Source organism: Rhamphochromis sp. 'chilingali' (genome assembly GCF_963969265.1).
Source record: "Rhamphochromis sp. 'chilingali' genome assembly, chromosome: 9".
Taxonomy (NCBI): domain Eukaryota; kingdom Metazoa; phylum Chordata; class Actinopteri; order Cichliformes; family Cichlidae; genus Rhamphochromis; species Rhamphochromis sp. 'chilingali'.
In genome coordinates, this window is record NC_137936.1 from 26,405,302 (window position 1) to 26,423,265 (window position 17,964).

The window sequence follows — 17,964 nt, forward strand, 5'->3', positions numbered from 1 at the left end:
CACCTTAAATGCAATCCGACAAGAATGAGCAGCAAAGGAGAGAAAGACAAAGTTTTACCATGCAGCTGCCACAGTTTGGTCTCTGCTGCTTTCTGTGCTAAGAGAATAAAAAAATGAAAGGAGTCATGTTCAGACAGTCAGCTGAAATCTGTTTCATCTGCACATCAGGTATTTATTTAATTTTGCATTATACATCATAACCAGATCACTGTTTACTTTGCAGCTTAACACAGACATAAACAAACCATAACATGTAGATTGATATTTAGCAATTTCAGGTCGAAGAAGTACGGTTACTTCCTTTAATACTTCCTTACATAAATAAAAGAGCAAAAGCATAAAGGGTCATATTTTTCTGATCACTCTTTGCATGCAAATAATTATCATGAGCACATCTATAATGATAAAAGCCCCATCCGTATATGAAGATCAACATTTGGGTAAAATAAATGAAGCTAAAAAACCTTTTACATGGAACATGACTAATGTACCCCTCTGCTGTTACACCCATTCTTTAAGCAAGAATGGTTTCCTGCTGTATGTAGCAGACTGCAGCGTGGCATAAGCGAGCCAGGTGGGGAACACTTTGACCACACATTGGTGGACATACATGCACATGACCAATAGAAATGCAGAGTGACAGGAGTGGGCATTTATAGCACACATAAAAACCATGAGTGATCACAAAAACTTTTTGGGGGGTCCCCTCAAACCTAGTAGTCAGTGCAGTGCATAATACATTTTATTGTGAAAGGGCTTTAATGCTGACATCCCTTAAACCTGCATTAATGGGTGCCAAACAAGTCGTCTTGCTGCGTCAGGAAAATAACCCTCTCACTAATTAAAAGAAATGAAATCTTATTATTGAATATAGCATAATGCTCATTTTGCTTAGTGGATAAGCAGAAGAAAATTGATGGATTTTGTCATGTATTATAATATTAGGTTTGCTTCAGTCCACCAAACAATGATAGTTGTTACATCCTTATTTATAGAATCTATGGTACAATTGCAAGAGGTTCCTGACGGGTTACTGGTCGCACAGGATCAACAGCCAGGTCTACATTCTTTCTGCTGGGATCATTGCTAATCCATGAAGTGTGTCAAAGTGAAAGAAGAAAGATTATTGTCAACAACGACCATCACACACGTTACATAACTACATGGAGAGGACGTTGTGATATCTTTAGAGGGTGTGGATTCACTGAGTTAAAATATGGAAACTGTGTCTCAGTAAAAGTGTGTCTGAAGGTGTGTATGTGTGTGTCAGTATCAGGATCAGAGAATGACAGTTTTCCTTTGGCCCAGTCCAGATGAACTCTGATCCTCTGAAATCTCTTTCTTATTGAGAGAACAGTTGGGGGGCCGTCACTGGAGTTTGCTGTGTACTCACCATCACAGAAAACAAGTTTTAATAAGTTACATTTTTTGTCTTCACTGTTGGCAGATCTCGAAAAGACTCCTAGTGCCCAGACTGGACTGTCTCCAACTTCAGCATCCCAGCTGTGAATATCTGAGTTGAAGCCCTCAGAGCCGAGGACGGAAGGATAGAGATAAATCCTTTCAGGGTTTTCGGGAACCTTCTGTTTCCTTGCACGTCTCACACTGGTTAGATTTTCAGACAAGATGAGATCTGGATGAGCAGTGTTTGGATCCAAAATCACAGGAGTATATGAAATAATGTCCTTCATGTTGCTCCAGATGTTGAAGGACAAGTTACCCAGGTGTTCAGCAACATCAATCAGAGCACCTGAGACCAGTTGAGGAACATCAAGCACGGATAGCTGCTGGACTCTTTTCACTGCAGCTTTGTAGTTGTGTAGGAAAGAGATGTCTTCAGCTCTCACCTCCCTCTCTGTGGCTCTGATTGTGCCTGAAAGATCTGCAATCTTTCTGCTCAGAGTTTCAATCTTTACCTTCATCTTCTGACTCTTTTGCTTCTCTTCATCTTTTAGAGCAGCAATCCTGGCATCCTCTTCGTTTTGTAGAAACTGGCGAAGCCTCGTAAACTGCTGCTTAATCTGCTTTTCTGTCTCCTGGGTTTGAACACTAATGTGTTCTGCAGTTTGCACACATTTCCCTTTAACTTCCTCGTAGAGCTTCAGTTTCTCCTTTAAAGGCTTCAGACATTCCTGGAGCTCCTGTTTGTGAGTGTGCGCAGCTTCATTGATGGGGCTGAATCTGTGGTTGACGTGCACTGCTGAATCTCGACAGACAACACACGCTGGCTCCTGATGGTCCAGACAGAAGAGCCTGAGATTCTCAGAATGCACAGTGCAAAGTGTCTGGGAACCTCTTGAAGCTCTCTGTTCTGTGTTCTGTAAATACGCCTCACATAGGTTCTTCAAAGCCAGGTTACGGGGTGGATTACTCTGTAAAGATATCGTCTTACAAACCGGACATTGCTTTATTGGTTTGTCAAGCCACCATCTCTGCAGACAGGCTTTACAAAAGCTGTGGCTGCATGACAAGATGACAGGATCTTCAAAGATGTCATGGCAGACGGGACAGGAGAGATGGTCTTCTGACTGTGTGGTCATTTTCTCTCTGAAAGACGCTTTAAGCAGAGCAGATACACAGATAAAAAAAATCTTAAAGTTCCTTTACCCACCTAATCTTTTTCCCCCCTCAATGACCTCCACAAACATTCTAGTACTCACAGTATCAGGCGCTCTTTTCTGCAGCTCGTTTCCAGAGCAGACTTCGTAGTTTATGCTGATAGCGAAAGTAATTATCTGTCAATGTGTGTCTGTATTCTCTGCACAACTGCTCACATGAATCTGTGAATTCACTTTTATTGGTTGCCTCAGGTCGAGTAAGTCAGCAATGGGGTGGAGTTTTATTTCACCCTGTTGTTCTGGCTTTGTCCTTTTGCTGATGCTTTCACAGATGAGGAAACCCAGCTTTTGTGCTCTGGTACAACTGCAATGGTGGGAAAAAATCCCACTGATGATGCAGAGGCCTCAAAAATGCATAAAATCTCATGTATCAAATATGTTACACATCACAATAGATAGATGTATGTGTAATATTTCTTTGCTACGCTTCTTTCTACTTCCTGATACAAATATAGCACTTTCCATTTATTTTAAAGCTTTGAAAACATATATCTACAAATTTATTGTGCTGCTATAATATAAATAAAGCTGCCCTGCAGTATATAAATAATTAAAATGATCCACTTTATATACAAATTAATTAATTAATATGTTTGATCTGTTGTATTGTATAAGAGTATGCATGCTTTTAAGATTTTTTTTGCTTTAAGAGTACTTTTACTTTAGATACTTCAACTCTATTTTGATGCTAAAACATACTTTGACTTTACTACAAATATGAATTTTATTTATATTTATTCATATTTAATTTATAAATAAACTTATAATAAAACTATATTCTTATAAATAAACACTGCTGCTGTAATGGAATCTGAAGATTCATGTAAATTCATGCATTGAAACATTACGATTATTCTGACGGACAGTTGTTAGTTAAGATAGCTGTAATTGTAACTTGTGCATGTTCTGACTTTTCTATTCACTTGTAATTTAAACAAAGAGAACAATGCTCTCTTTACCTTGACTGTAGTAGATAAAGGGCAATGATTTGTCAGTTCGTCAGTTAGGGCTTGGTTACTGGTTACTCGGGACCAGCTGCCAACTCTACATTCTTTTAAGCTTCGCCTCTAGAGCATCTGTAATTTTACAAGCAGATTTACAAACTTAAACTACGTCCACAAGACCCGTTGACACCTTGTAATACAAAACATAACGTAAATAAGAAAAATATAATTAATCTGTCACACACCGAGACCTTTTTCAAATTCACTCTGGCTATAAACAAGTTACAAAACACACGGCTCATTAGTTCTTAATAGGAAAGCATGCACTCCATAAACAACAACAACAACAGAATCTTGATTCTCTGCAGGGGCAAACTGAGTGTTGAATATTGTATTATAAATGACAATAATTCAAACAAATACATTCACCAAAGTGCCAATACAATATACGTCCTGTAGAGTCTTTCAGTGGTCACTTTTACATTACAGCAGCAACACAGCTAAAATTTAGCCTGACTATTGTTTGCTCTAGACCTTCACTTAGGAGAACTGCTGTCATCAGTTAATAAGAAATAGCTGTATTTCTGCAATAATGACTAATCCTCAGTACATGGGAGAACTTCTCAATCAGGTGAGCTACAATGGCAGCCAGCTGCTGATATTGTTGAAAGATTAAATGGCCTTTTACGATTTAAGGTTAATTTGGATAATAACTGTCACAGTCCTGGGTCTGCAACCCAGTGTTTTGAGTTTTGTACTATTATTGATCTTTGATTTCATCATAAGTTTTCACTGCTAGTGTCTTGGTTTCATTTTTCAGTATTTCCAGCTCCCTCGTTCTTTACTATATTATGACTTCTAGTCTTTAGGTTTTGATCATGTGCCTCCCCTGTGTTCTGTGTTATGTCTACACCTTCCTGTCCCACGTTTCAGGCCTCTGTGTTCTGTCTTCATTGTCATCCTTGCCTCCATGTTTGTGTGTTTCCTGCTTTACTTTGAAAGTCCATGTCCTATGTCAGTGTAATCTGTTTTGCTTCCTCCCGGTCTCTTCTTGTCTGATTAGTGTCAGCTGTGTCTCCCTGCTGTGTGGCATTTCCTCGTTTCCCTCTGTGTGTATATACTGTGTGTGTTGACCTCTGTTCCTCGGCAGATCGTCTGCGTTATCTCTGCATACCTCTGCTCATCATCCCATGTGTATCTCTCCAAGCGTTTCGAGGTTTCAGGTTTTCTGTAGTTCTATGTTTCCAGTTCCATGTCTAGCTGTCCCCAGTTTAGGTTTTCGTTAGTTGTTTTGAAGTGTTTTTGCATCCAACAATAAAGGCTAGCTTTTTGTTTATCCTGCCTCATCTCCGTGTGTCTGCGCTTGGGTCCTCACACGTTTTGCTTCACTAACCGTGGCAATAATTTTGATTATTAAAACAACTTGAAATAAAAAGTAATAATAATGTAAGCTTTAATAACATAAAACATGATGAAAGCTAAAACTAAAACTGTAACAGAAGCGAGAGCAAATGCCCTGCTTGCTGTTTTAATTAGCAACATCCTTTGAGCTGCATGTGTGACATTATGCATTTTATTGATATATTGTAGATTAAAGTAAGTTAACAGCAAAAACAACTGTGCTTATTATAATTTTTAATATACATGGCCAATATACAACAACAAATAACAACTTTCCATATTACAGTCACTCACCATATAACTGTCCTTGCTGATCCAAGATTGAGGCATTAATATCAGTACAATGTGATACATGGGGAGCATGCATCATTAAGGCAAGATCAACAGTCATTCCCAGCTCCATACAGTGCTGTGAAAAAATATTTAACCCCTTCCTGATTTCTTAGTTTTTGCAAATAAGTCACTCTTAAATATTTCCTATCAGGAAACAAATTTTAATATTAGACAATAATAACCCAAGTAAATACAAATTGCAGTTTTAAATGATAATGTTATTTATTTAGAGGGGAAAAAACCTACCCAAAGCCACCTGGCCCTGTGTGAGAAAGCTATTTTTGGTTTCAACATTTAAGCTGAGTTTAATTTCACAACCCACACCCAGGCTGAATACTGCCGGACCTGTTGAATCAAGAAAGTATTTAAATTGAATTCACAACACTTTATTTTTATTCTTTTGATTCTATTAACTTGGCTTTGTATGATTTACAGTTTAATACGATCCTTATTTATCTCACACTGCTTCTTGTTTCAGGCCTTCAGTTCATCATTTTTCTGGAAAAATGGTGTTACCATGAAATAGACCGTCTTAACTACTGAGATTCTGGATTATAAAATATACAGGTTAGTGTTAGTGTTAAATTTAACACATAGAAAGTATCAAATGGAGAATTGTAGTCACCACTGATTGTCTTTGGTCCTACATACTAAACTGAATGGGAAAATCAGTAATTTCTCCCACTGAGAGTGTAGTGACAAAAGAGATTGTATGAGTGAGAATGTAAAAAGAGATGAAAAGTGAAACTGTCTAATTACTGTGAGATAAAACAGTGGATGACTTGCAGTCACATACGTTTATATTTCATATTGATCCACACTTATTCAAGTTCTTTGAAAATTCTACATTAAGTTCACGCCACATGGAAGATACCAGTCCTACTGTGCTAAAAGAAGTACAACAATAACACAGTAGAAATCTGTGATCAATACATGGTGCCTTAAACTGTTATTACAGTGTTGCTGTTCAAAGAAACCGGCTGCTGAGAAACCTTCATTTCTTGGCTCGTATTATTATATTTCTCCTCCTCTGCTTATCTGTAAATAAAATGAAAAGATAATAGTAAAACAGAGAATTCAGACATTTTTTTTCTTTGCTTTCCCTTAACCGCAACCAGGTGAGGCAGATGGCTGCCCTTCCTGATGTTTTTGAGCGGGATTTTTTTTAGGCTTTTTTTTCCCATCAGTACTGCCTGACGGGTGCTTATAGAGGCTGGTTCGGCTTCTGTCTTTAATATTGTCAGGTCTATACTCACAATATTAAGTGCCCCAAGGACGACTGTAGTAATCTAGTGCCATAGAAATGTAAGTGAATTACATACTTAGTTATTAATCACACAGCATATGGACAGTGGGAGATTTGTGATGGGACATGTTGACCAAAAAAACTAAAATAAATTCACGTCCTGAAAAAACAACGACATTCTTTCTGATGCTTTGATTCTCTCTACTATATTTTTCTGAAACTTCAACAAAGATAAGAAGGTTTACTTTGCAATTTACACATAACAAATGATTATGTGAACTATGTTTTCCTCATATTTCTCTTTGGATTTCATTTCAAGTTGAAAAGCTTGAGAGCAAATTTAAAGAGCAACATTGTTGGAAATCTTGTGTATATCATGTAAACATTCATTCCTTATTAGCATGTTAGGACTGTTTGATAACTACCTTCACTTTACCCATCACCAGTGGCGTGCTGTGTGAAAGAAGTCTTTGGGAAGTGACTTCTGCCACATGCAGTGCTGCAGGTCTTGCTTATAAAAAAAGTAGTGTAAAGTGAAAGTACATTTCAACAGTATTTCAACAACAATTATTCATATTTCTCACAGCAAACTGGAGGTTTTTCTAATAATAACACAGTAATAAATAAAATAAGGTTAGCATTCAAACATAAAAAGAGCTTTTGAAAAGTTGTCTTGAAAAGTTAGTTGCCCTTTTCTTCTTTTTTTTCCTTAGCTACATTTCACATGTAAACCATTTCAGCTTTAACCCTCATTTTTTCTCTGTCTGTTTCTCTGACTCTGTCTGTTTCTTTGAACTTCTTCATCTGGTCTCCTCGCAGAGTTTTCTGTTTTCAGACATGCTCTAAACAAATTATTTAATTGGCTGAGGAGCATCACATGAGGTGAGTTCCAAAGCACAGAATTGGTTTGTGTGTGTACTGTGACTACTATAAATACAAAGGACAGATTAAGCCTTGTTGTAATTACGCTAAAAGTCACACTGTCACGGCCAGGGGGATCAGTGTCCAGCTGATCAGAGGTTTTTTTTCTATCTTTCTCTCCAAACTTCCACTCTCTCTCTCTCTCTCTCTCTCTCTCTCTCTCTCTCTCCTCTTCTCTATCGCCGGGTTCACGTTGTGGGTTCACGCCCTCGGTGAGAGGAAACACCTGAGTCTAATCAGGGCGGCTAGCATTTAAGCCAGGAGGCGACTGCTGTTCTTCGCTGGATTGTTGTCTGCCGCGCGTTAGTGAAAGTTAAGTCTACAGCTAAGCTAAGTCAAGTGTTTGAAAGTGAACTGTGTAACTAACCTCTTGGATTCCCTCCCTGTGTGATTCTTTGTGTCGAGTGTGGAAAAGTGAACCTGTGGCCGTGAGTGTGGAGAGTTTGGAGAACGCGTGACTACCCCCTTGGATTTCCCCAGAGCCCCGTCCTTCACTTAATTGTATATTGCACTGCCCTGCACTGCCTGTAAAGACACTAGGTGGATTCTGTAAATAAATTACTGTGTACAGCTGATTCTGGAGTCCCGCGCTTGAGTCCTCCCCGTCGAACCGTAACACGTACAGAGTAAAATAAATACGGTGCATCAAAATCTAGTAATAGGTCTGGATGGACCACAGTCCACCTGTTGGTGACCTAGGGTCTACGCTATCTACCCTGGTAGTGGGAAAATCTGGGAATTGTTTAGATAAACATCCACTGTTTGCAATTACCATATACAAATATGATGCTACACAACACAATATGATATGTCTTTTTCCTAGATCCTAATTACAGGGGAAGAAGAGCAAAGGTGCTCAGACCGCTCTGTCTCTAGTCAGTCCCTTTAACTCTTCTGGGTGAATATTGAGGCTTTTCTGAGAGACAGCTGAGAGACATTATCTCTATAATAAGTACGGATTCCCGAAATACCTCATCAGGAAGCATCCAAGTCAGACAAATGTACCTCATCAGTAGGCCCCTCAACAGGAGCTCTAGTCTGCGCCCCTTCTGAGTAACTGAGCTCCTCATCCTATCTTTAAGTGTGAGACAAGACACCTGCTCTGATAATTCGGTCAGTATCCACGGCACATGGCCGTCTGTGAGGTTAGGAAAGAACATCAACCAGTAAATCAACAGCACATGCCTTCAAGCTCAGCTTTCTCTGCACCATAACAGACTGTATATTATACAGTAACTGCACTGCTGGATGCTGCACCAATCAATCTGCCAAGCTTTCACTTTTCACTCGTTAACAAGACCCTGAAGTACGTGCTTCCTCCTGTGGCAGCAACCTGGACTCCACTCCTGCACTCCCCCTACTAAGAACCATGGTCTTGGACTCAAAGGTGGTAACACTCATCCCAGACATTATATTATATTATATTATATTATATTATATTATATTATATTATATTATATTATATTTGGGCTCATGTATCCATATCTTATCGCAATTGTATGGTGGCCCAGAGACTTCAAATGCACTGCATCTTAAAAAAAAACTACACAAAACAAGACACCAGACACAAAATCTCACAAAACACAATGCAAGTTTTGGGGAGACAATAACATGATGAATAATGAATAATGTCATCTACAAAATGACAAACTAAAAAATGCAAAGGACTGCACTGAGATACACTTAAAAGAAGCAGAGGCTTTTTCTGTGCCTTGAGGATGACAAAGATGCAAGGTAATATGTGTTTTATCACATTTTTCATGTAATAGTGTAGATACACGTTTGCTATTAGCCACTTACTGTTAGCTTGTCACTTCTGCAGCTGTTCTGTGACATTATTGTCTCCTCCAAAACAATTACGTTGTTCTTTATTAAACTTCCGTTGTGTTTTTGGATGCTTTTGCAGCCTTTTTACTACTGTGCGGTGGTGTTTTCTACTTGGTAGTGTTTTCTTAAGTTGCAGTGTGACCTCTTTGACCTCTCAAGGCCACTGTATATTTGTGTAAAAAGGTCTTTTCAAAGCTTATAGACATTTATCAGGAAGTACACACTCACATCTTAACCGAGTCTTTATTCTTCAAATCTACAACTGAAGAATGAAGACTCGGTTAAATACAATAGTAAAATAAGAAAGAAAAAAATTAGTTTCAAAATTTTACATTTTTCCTGTTGTTCAGAAGTAATGCACATGTTCAAATGTGACCTAGATTAATGATAGTTATCCAACCTTAAAGTGTGATTATAAACACAAAACAATATCGTGCAGGATCAGCCTGATATTATTTGTATCCCACTGTAACTTTACTGTATAAAGAGCTAACATCTCCAAAATGTCAGGAGTAGTTAGTCATTACAAGAAGTGTTTGTGAACTAAAAATCAAGAATGTGGGATACTGTTTGAAGAACCCAGCCTGTGCTCCCGCTGACGGGAAAACCAATTCTGCAGGGGAGACCTACCTTGGCATTTGTGCAGGTGAAGCCAAAGGGAAGATATGCTTTTCCTGGATGATTGAGAATGCATCAAGACATGATAGCCTTTAGTTTTTGTACTTCTTATGCAATTGTATCCTCTTCTTTTTTACCTCTTTGTGGCACTTTCTTTGCTCTCCATCTTGTCCGCAGCCATTTCTGCATGTAGATAAATGCAGCCATCCTCATTCCTGACTGCTCAGTTGAATAATTTTCTTCTCCTTGGCCTTTATGTTGAGTGGGAGCTGTTACTCAGAACAAATGACATTTTAGGTCTCTGTTGCTCAGGATGAAGAAATGAGTAGCAACTGGCTCTGTGAAACGAGATGGATCGCACAAGTCGATCAGTCAATCTGCTGGGTTCTGTTAACGAAAGAAAAATCCGATGCAAAATTTATTATAAATTTATTATTTAAATTATGTTAAGAAGAAACATGAATAATGAGTTTGTCTCAAAATAAACACAGAATATTAAAATGTCTTTGTGTGTATGTGTGTGTTAGAGAGAGACTGATTACCTGGAAGCTCTTACAGACAGAGGTGAAATAGAGGGCAGAATGCCTTTCTGGAACAACTAAAGAAAAGATGTAAAATGAGAAAGGATTTGACAGACAGACACAAAGAAAGAGACGAGAGAGACCAGATTGAAAAAAAAGACAAGAGAGAATATTTAAAAAAAGACATGAAGGCATGAAAGAAAACAAGTGTCAAGGTGAAGAGAAGAGAGCAGACAGCCTGCCAGTGACATTCACATCCAAGGCAACTGCTGCTTGCCCTTTTCAACAAGGCACACACACACACACACACGCACACACACACACACACACGCACACAGACAGACACACACACACACGCACACACACACACACACACAGACAGACAGACACACACACACACACGCACACAGACAGACACACACACACACACACACACACGCACACAGACAGACAGACACACACACACACACACACACGCACACAGACAGACAGACACACACACACACACGCACACAGACAGACACACACACACACACACACACACACACGCACACAGACAGACACACACACACACACACACACACGCACACAGACAGACAGACACACACACACACACGCACACAGACAGACACACACACACACACACACACACGCACACAGACAGACAGACACACACACACACACACACACGCACACAGACAGACAGGCACACACACACACACACACACACACGCACACACACGCACACAGCAGACAGACACACACACACACACGCACACAGACAGACAGACACACACACACATACGCGAACACAGACAAACGCACGCACGCACGCACACACACACGTGCGCACACACACGCACGCAGATAAACACACACGCACACACACACATGCACGCACACACACATGCACACAGACAGACACAGACACACACACACGCGCGCACACAGACAAACACACACATGCACGCACACACACACGTGCGCACGCACGCAGATAAACACACACACACACACACATGCTGTGAAGAAGGTGAAGATGTCTCAAATATGAAGGTTGACAATATGACATCCATCATATATGGATGTCATATGTGGTGGCTGTCGAGCAGCTACCTTCAAAAGTCAGGTGAGAAGTCTGTCACCGGTATCTGGTTGTCATATTTATGAGGAGGTAGTTGATTGTGACACTGCCCCCTGGTGATAGTAAACACCTGCACAGCTATGTGTAGGCTCTGATGCCGGCCCCTTAGTCACAATTTTTTCAGCCAGGAGTCTGTAGCTTGTGTACCATTATACACACTATTTGACTTTCTATTAAGAACTCCTTTTTAAGGTTAAAGAAATGATTGACTGCACTAAATCACCTTATAAATATGAATCCTTCTTGTGACAAATATTTATCCCAGCTTAAAAAGGATGACAAGCTGTTCTTTACAAGCATCCATATGAGACCAGCTGGGATTGACAGACCCATCTCACACTGTCATAATGTGCTGCATCACAGGACCAACTCCAAAGGACACCTTATACCGTTCACCTTCTTGAAACAGCAGGGGCATGGGCAATGTGGCAGTCTTTGCTTCTCTGGGAATAGGAACAGATTGGCTCCATATGAGATAAAATTCTGATTTGGGACCACAGACTGTTTATAAAAGATATCCTTTCCTGGTCTAAAAAGTTGGTGCAGTTTACTTTTCTGAGTTTGCATGTTTGGTTTCTTCTGAGTACTTGGGTAAAGTAAATAAGTAGTAAATAAGTCAAACTAAATAAGTAAAAGGTATCATGCAGCTTGTAGTATATAGTGCTTACATGGTTTGGAAGACCAAATATGTTCCATATAAATGCCAGTTCCTAAAAGGAAACCAATGCAAGAAAAGGCACGGTGAATTAAACCAGAGAAAACAAAATTGCTTTGAAAAAAAGGAAAGAAAATTAGAGCTATAACAGAGTAGTGTTTCAAACTAAAGATGTTGCAAACCTCCAAACTTATTTTTTGGGTCAGAGATTATAAACAGCCTTCTTTCCTGCTCTTTGTTTTGAATTTAATCTGATCATAGGTCGTCACCAATTCTTTGTCTTTTAAACCCTTTCCAGACATTGCTGGCAATTACATATGCAGTTTCTGCCAAGTTGGAAAACAAAACCTCTGATGTATAAGATCTTTATTTATTTTCATGGATCTATTTAATTTTATTTATGAAGTCAACTTATAATACTGGGGTGGCCTTAAAGTTCTTCTTCACAGAACAGAAGACATAAAGTCAGATTAAAAGTGAATGTAATAGAAAACAACTTAGAACAAATTGCAGGAAATGAGGTCGCTGTGTGTGTCTGCATGTGTTTGTGCAAGAAACATTATATTTATTTTCTGACCTCTTTATTCTGTGTCCTCGGGGCTAATGTCAGTATTCAGATCACACAAAGCCATGAAATAGATTCAAACTTAAACACTACATCTTAATCCACCATTTGTTTACCCAACTGAAAATGTGGAGCGTTTTCTACATTTCATACACACTAGACACACATGGCGAATACAGAAATGCTAAAGACATTGCACTCAGTTGTGTGATGGAACAGAGACTTTCAGGTCAGTTATTCAGCCATCCAAGATGAACTTTGCACAAAGTACAGTATATATATGTGTGAAAAACCATATATATATGGATATATATTGTGATTGTTCTGTGGTCTCAAAGGTACGGTGGCCCCTAGAGACAAAGCACGTACAAACTCCAAAACACGTACAAACTCCAAAACACTTGCAAACTCCAAAACACGTACAAACTCCAAAACACTTGCAAACTCCAAAACACATGCAAATTCCAAAACACAACGGAAGTGCTCCAGGATGCTAGGGGCAGTGTTGAGCTCGATTTGCAAAATAAACGGCAAGTTTGTCTGTATGGGACGGTCTAGTCTCCGTCGCGCTTCCCAGGTTGCCTAGCAACCATGATACTAACCGCTGGAAACGTGTCACACAACTTGGTTTGACAGAAATGAGGGAGAACATATTTTGTTCATTTGTTTGTTTGTTTCTACAAGAGCTTTGTGTGGTTTGATAAGTATCTGAGGCTGAGACCACAGGACAGTAAAACATGATTTTTGGGCTTCATTTCTGTACTGAACAGTTATTTCAAGATTAGTTAGTAAATAACAATTAGCTGATGTTGTTCATGAGACTAAAGTCATATCACTTTGGTAATGTAAATATAATATGGCCAATATTATAGTTATTATATTAATCATTATTAGCTATTACAGCAGTGAACATGAACTCTGTGTCAAATACTGAGCTTCAGTACAGATTCAAGTTGCAGTTATTTATATGTCTTATCACCTTAAATCTTCACTCAAAGACAAGTATCTTTGACAGTGCATATATAGGTGTATCATATATAAGAGACAAATGTTGTTCCTTCATGCTGGCATTACTAAATTTGGCTCATTGCTTACATATATTTATAAAAAGAAAATGTACAAGCTGTGATAACTGTGTCTGATAAAATGAAGAGTAGACTGATATATGAAATATTCCTTTATTGGGTGAGAAAATCAGACCATGTCATAACTGCTTTAAGTCATACAGAATAGATATCAGAGCCTTAAACAGGCTGGCTTCTGCTAAATGGGTCAAACTGGGCAGAAAGTATACAAACACATAACATCCTTATAGAATATGATGTAACACTATAGATCAACTTACCTCAGAATATATAAAGCATATAAACAATTACAGCAATATGATGCAACAAACACAGCAGTGCTACTAATCCAAAATACTCAAAGCTTCATAGAACTGAAACAAACATTTATTTTTAGCTCCATTCTGCTGCTCAAAAGCTCAACACTGCCCCTAGCGTCCTGGAGCACTTCCGTTGTGTTTTGGAATTTGCATGTGTTTTGGATTTTGCAAGTGTTTTGGAGTTTGTACGTGTTTTGGAGTTTGCATGTGTTTTTTAGTTTGCAAGTGTTTTGGATTTTGCAAGTGTTTTTTAGTTTGTACGTGTTTTGGATTTTGCAAGTGTTTTGGAGTTTGTATGTGTTTTGGAATTTGCATGTGTTTTGGAGTTTGCAAGTGTTTTGGAGTTTGTACGTGCTTTGTCTCTAGGGGCCACCGTACAAAGGTGCCTACAGGACTACATTTATAGTAAAAACAATTTATAGATTTTAAGGCTGGTCCACCAATGAATTAATGCATGCAGAAGTTGCATTACCAGCAAAAAACAGCAAAAAACATATGAAGTGCACTCCAGGGTCCCTGGAAACAATTAAGCTAGGTGGCTCATAAATATTTACATATAAATGTGTTAATAATTTCTGTTTAAATGCTTTCCTGAGATTATTTTCAGGCTGACTTAAAATATTTCCCTCTGCTGTTACTGCAGCTTACTGCAACTTTTGCATATGTGTCCATACGAGGCAAAGTGCAAAATGGACATGGTCAACAGCGTGTCTATTACACGCTTTTACCATGCAATATGCAACAAAAATATAATGGACTCTATGTTCTGACACCTTTCTATCAGAACCAGCACGAACACTTCTAGCAATTTGAATTCCAATAGTTCACCCTTACCTTCCAATGACCCCGTCGCCCTTCATTGGACCACTTTTATAGATATTGACTAATACAGACCAGAAACACCACACAAGAACTGCAGTTTTGGAGATGTCTAGAGATCTTAACTTGGCCCTTGTCAGCGTTGCTCAAATCCATACACTTTCCCATTTTCCTGCTTCTAACACATCAACTTTGAGCACAAAAACTAACAAGTGCCATGATAAAGAGGACGAGCTAATCAGAGCCTCATGTCTATAATATGACATACCCCTCCTAATGCTACATCTCTGCGGTGGCAACCTCCCACACCAGATGAATGCATTCTGACACCCCCTAATAACTAGGAATGGATTGAGAACACACAGAAAGCCAGCAGCACTATCCTGACCTCCAGCCTCACAAAATCCAATCTGATAGAGCATTTGCACAAAGCCTAATCTATGGATCTGATTTCACAGCTGTTACAGCTCGCTCAAAAGACCACAACACTGATTTAGAGCCAAAGAAACGCCATTTACTAACAATAAAGGAATAAAAAATGTCACGTTTGAGGAATGAGGAGAGGCAGGGGAAAGGAATGAGAGACTAAGTACAGGAAGAACCAACTTACCAAGCAACCGACAGCAGAAGACACAAAGACACAAGGGAATTGGAAGTTTTACCTAAGTTTGTGGTTAGATTCATTTTGCAGCTTTGCTCATAGTAACAATATCGAATTAAATATAAAAATTATGCTACTGCAGGGACATTTTTGTTACCACTTTGAGCTTCTTCCATGAAATGATGCCTGCATGACTAATCCTGGGACAAGTTAAGGTAAAATGGCTAGGGATTATAAAGTGCCTGGTTATGGGATATGGTTGAGGGTGGTGTTGGGGCATCATTCATCTTTGCACCATGTAAGTCAGCAGAAATGGCATGACAAGGAAAAAAAAAGATAACATGTAAAATTACTTTACATGTCAGTCATGCAACATTTCATGATAGCGGGCTGGCTTTGAATTCTCTTGTACCCTGCCTCTGAGCATATCTTGGTATATTACCTTTAATATTTAAAAGTTAAGGGGAACATTACACTCTTCATGTTTTTTTCTCTTTGTCAGCTCCATTCTGCCTCAGGCTCATCGAGTCACACTTACTTGCAGTGGGAGGTTTTGGGTACGGCTACACAGCAGCTTGAGATTAAACTCATTATTTACTCCCCCTTATGTCAAAAGAGTCAGTTAACAACATACCAACCTCAAAACAACCTCAAAAATGTAAAACATTCAAAAACAATTTTACACAGAAAAAAGAAAAATGTGTGGTTTGTGATGGATTTTGTGTGTGTGACTGGTGTACCTTGTACCTCCATTTTTAACAGGACTACCTTTACACCTTAAGAACTTTTGGCCTTTTTCCCAGCTTTCACATGGCTGCTTGAGGATAGTGTCTTTGTTTTAGACTAAAACTCGCCCTTTCATAAACTTGTGGTTGGGTCCTCACAGTTACTCAATAAACATAAATGTGTATTAGTATTCCATGATAATACTTTATTGTTATCTGAGTCTGATTCATTCAAATAAACGCTTGAATAGCTTGAGGGAAGGAAACAATCCATCTGTGATGAGGTCTGGGTCTGTACCAATGAACATCATACTTAAAAAGAAAGGAGACCATAATAAGCCCTTTTCCACAAAAAAATATTCAAAGACATTATTTTTCAATTAGAGTACATCAGAAGTGAATTAAACCTCTGGGCACAGATCTAGTCAGTTAAGAGGTAGAGGAGGTTGTTTGGTTGATACATTTCATTTTCATCAAACATGTGGCATCCTTTCATTCTTAACACATTACCCAGTCATATCAGTATAGATATACAGAATATTTTTCTTTTTCACAGTTAGATCTGATGTGTATTCAAAGTGTCCCTTCCCATATGGTAAAGATATATATAAATCTTATAAAGTTTGTATCTGTCTTGTGTGAAACTTGTATGAAAAGCATATAAGAGTGAAAACAGATATAAGATCCCTTGAAAAATTAAAATTATATAATGAAACTTGTATGTTTTGGATACTTACTAAAACAATATATGAAAGTAATGAGAAAGTGGCCACTTTCATGAGTAAATCATGTAAACCTTATATGATTTACTCATGAAAGTGGCCACTTTCATGAGTAATCATATAGAAGTTTTTACTATTTCTTTTCCATATGGGTTTAGGAGTCTATGTTAGTCATACTGTTCATTTTGCAAGGGCGTTTCCCTCCCCTAGACACAGAATGTGCTTCTTTCCTTTGATGGCATGCTGGGGCTCTGCTTCAGATTTGTTATTTTGGCTCAACATATGTTGAACATGTGAAATTAAATAAGTTACATATGTAAGTGATGCAATGTTTGACTTAAAGAATTTTACCTTTCTGGAGAAACATAAAAGTAGGGTGACAGGGGAGGGAGGGGGGTAAAAGAGTAAAACTGTAGAATACTACTACTACTACTGCCCATTACTCCTCCCAGGGTATGGGCTGCCAAAAGTAGATCTCCAGAGTTTTCTGTACTGGACCATTCTTTCTAGATGGGTCCCGTTGTAGCCCATCTTTTTTGCTTCTGCCTCGAGGTCTCGTCACCAGTTTTTGGTCAACTTACTTGAAAAAAGTAATCAGTAACTAATTACCGATTACTCTCCCCAAAAAGTAATCCTGTTACTTTACTGATTACTTATTTTCAAAAGTAATTAATTACTTAGTTACTTAGTTACTTTTTAAAAACACGATTTACAACCTGAAGAGGTGATAAAGCGATGGATCTTTCAGCCCAATTCTACTTTTTCTGGATAATCCATCATACAAAATGTAATCAAATGGAAAAGTCTCTTTTTAAAACTTTTTTTATTAGTTTTAACCTTTTAACTTTATGCATCAAGCAAAAATTTAATTATATGCAACATTCTCTGACTGGAAGAAATTTTTTTAACATTTAAACTTA

The 17,964-nt window shown here is 38.5% G+C and overlaps 1 protein-coding gene across 1 annotated transcript; it reads right to left on the reverse strand.

Moving 5' to 3' along the window:
* Positions 1-1,151: 1,151 nt before the first annotated feature.
* Positions 1,152-2,540, reverse strand: LOC308402206 (nuclear factor 7, ovary-like; the record flags this gene model as incomplete). The annotated part of the gene is made up of 1 exon (XM_080890893.1): positions 1,152-2,540. One exon carries the CDS (start codon positions 2,538-2,540, stop codon positions 1,152-1,154), a length of 1,389 nt encoding a protein of 462 aa, XP_080747019.1.
* Positions 2,541-17,964: the final 15,424 nt, after the last annotated feature.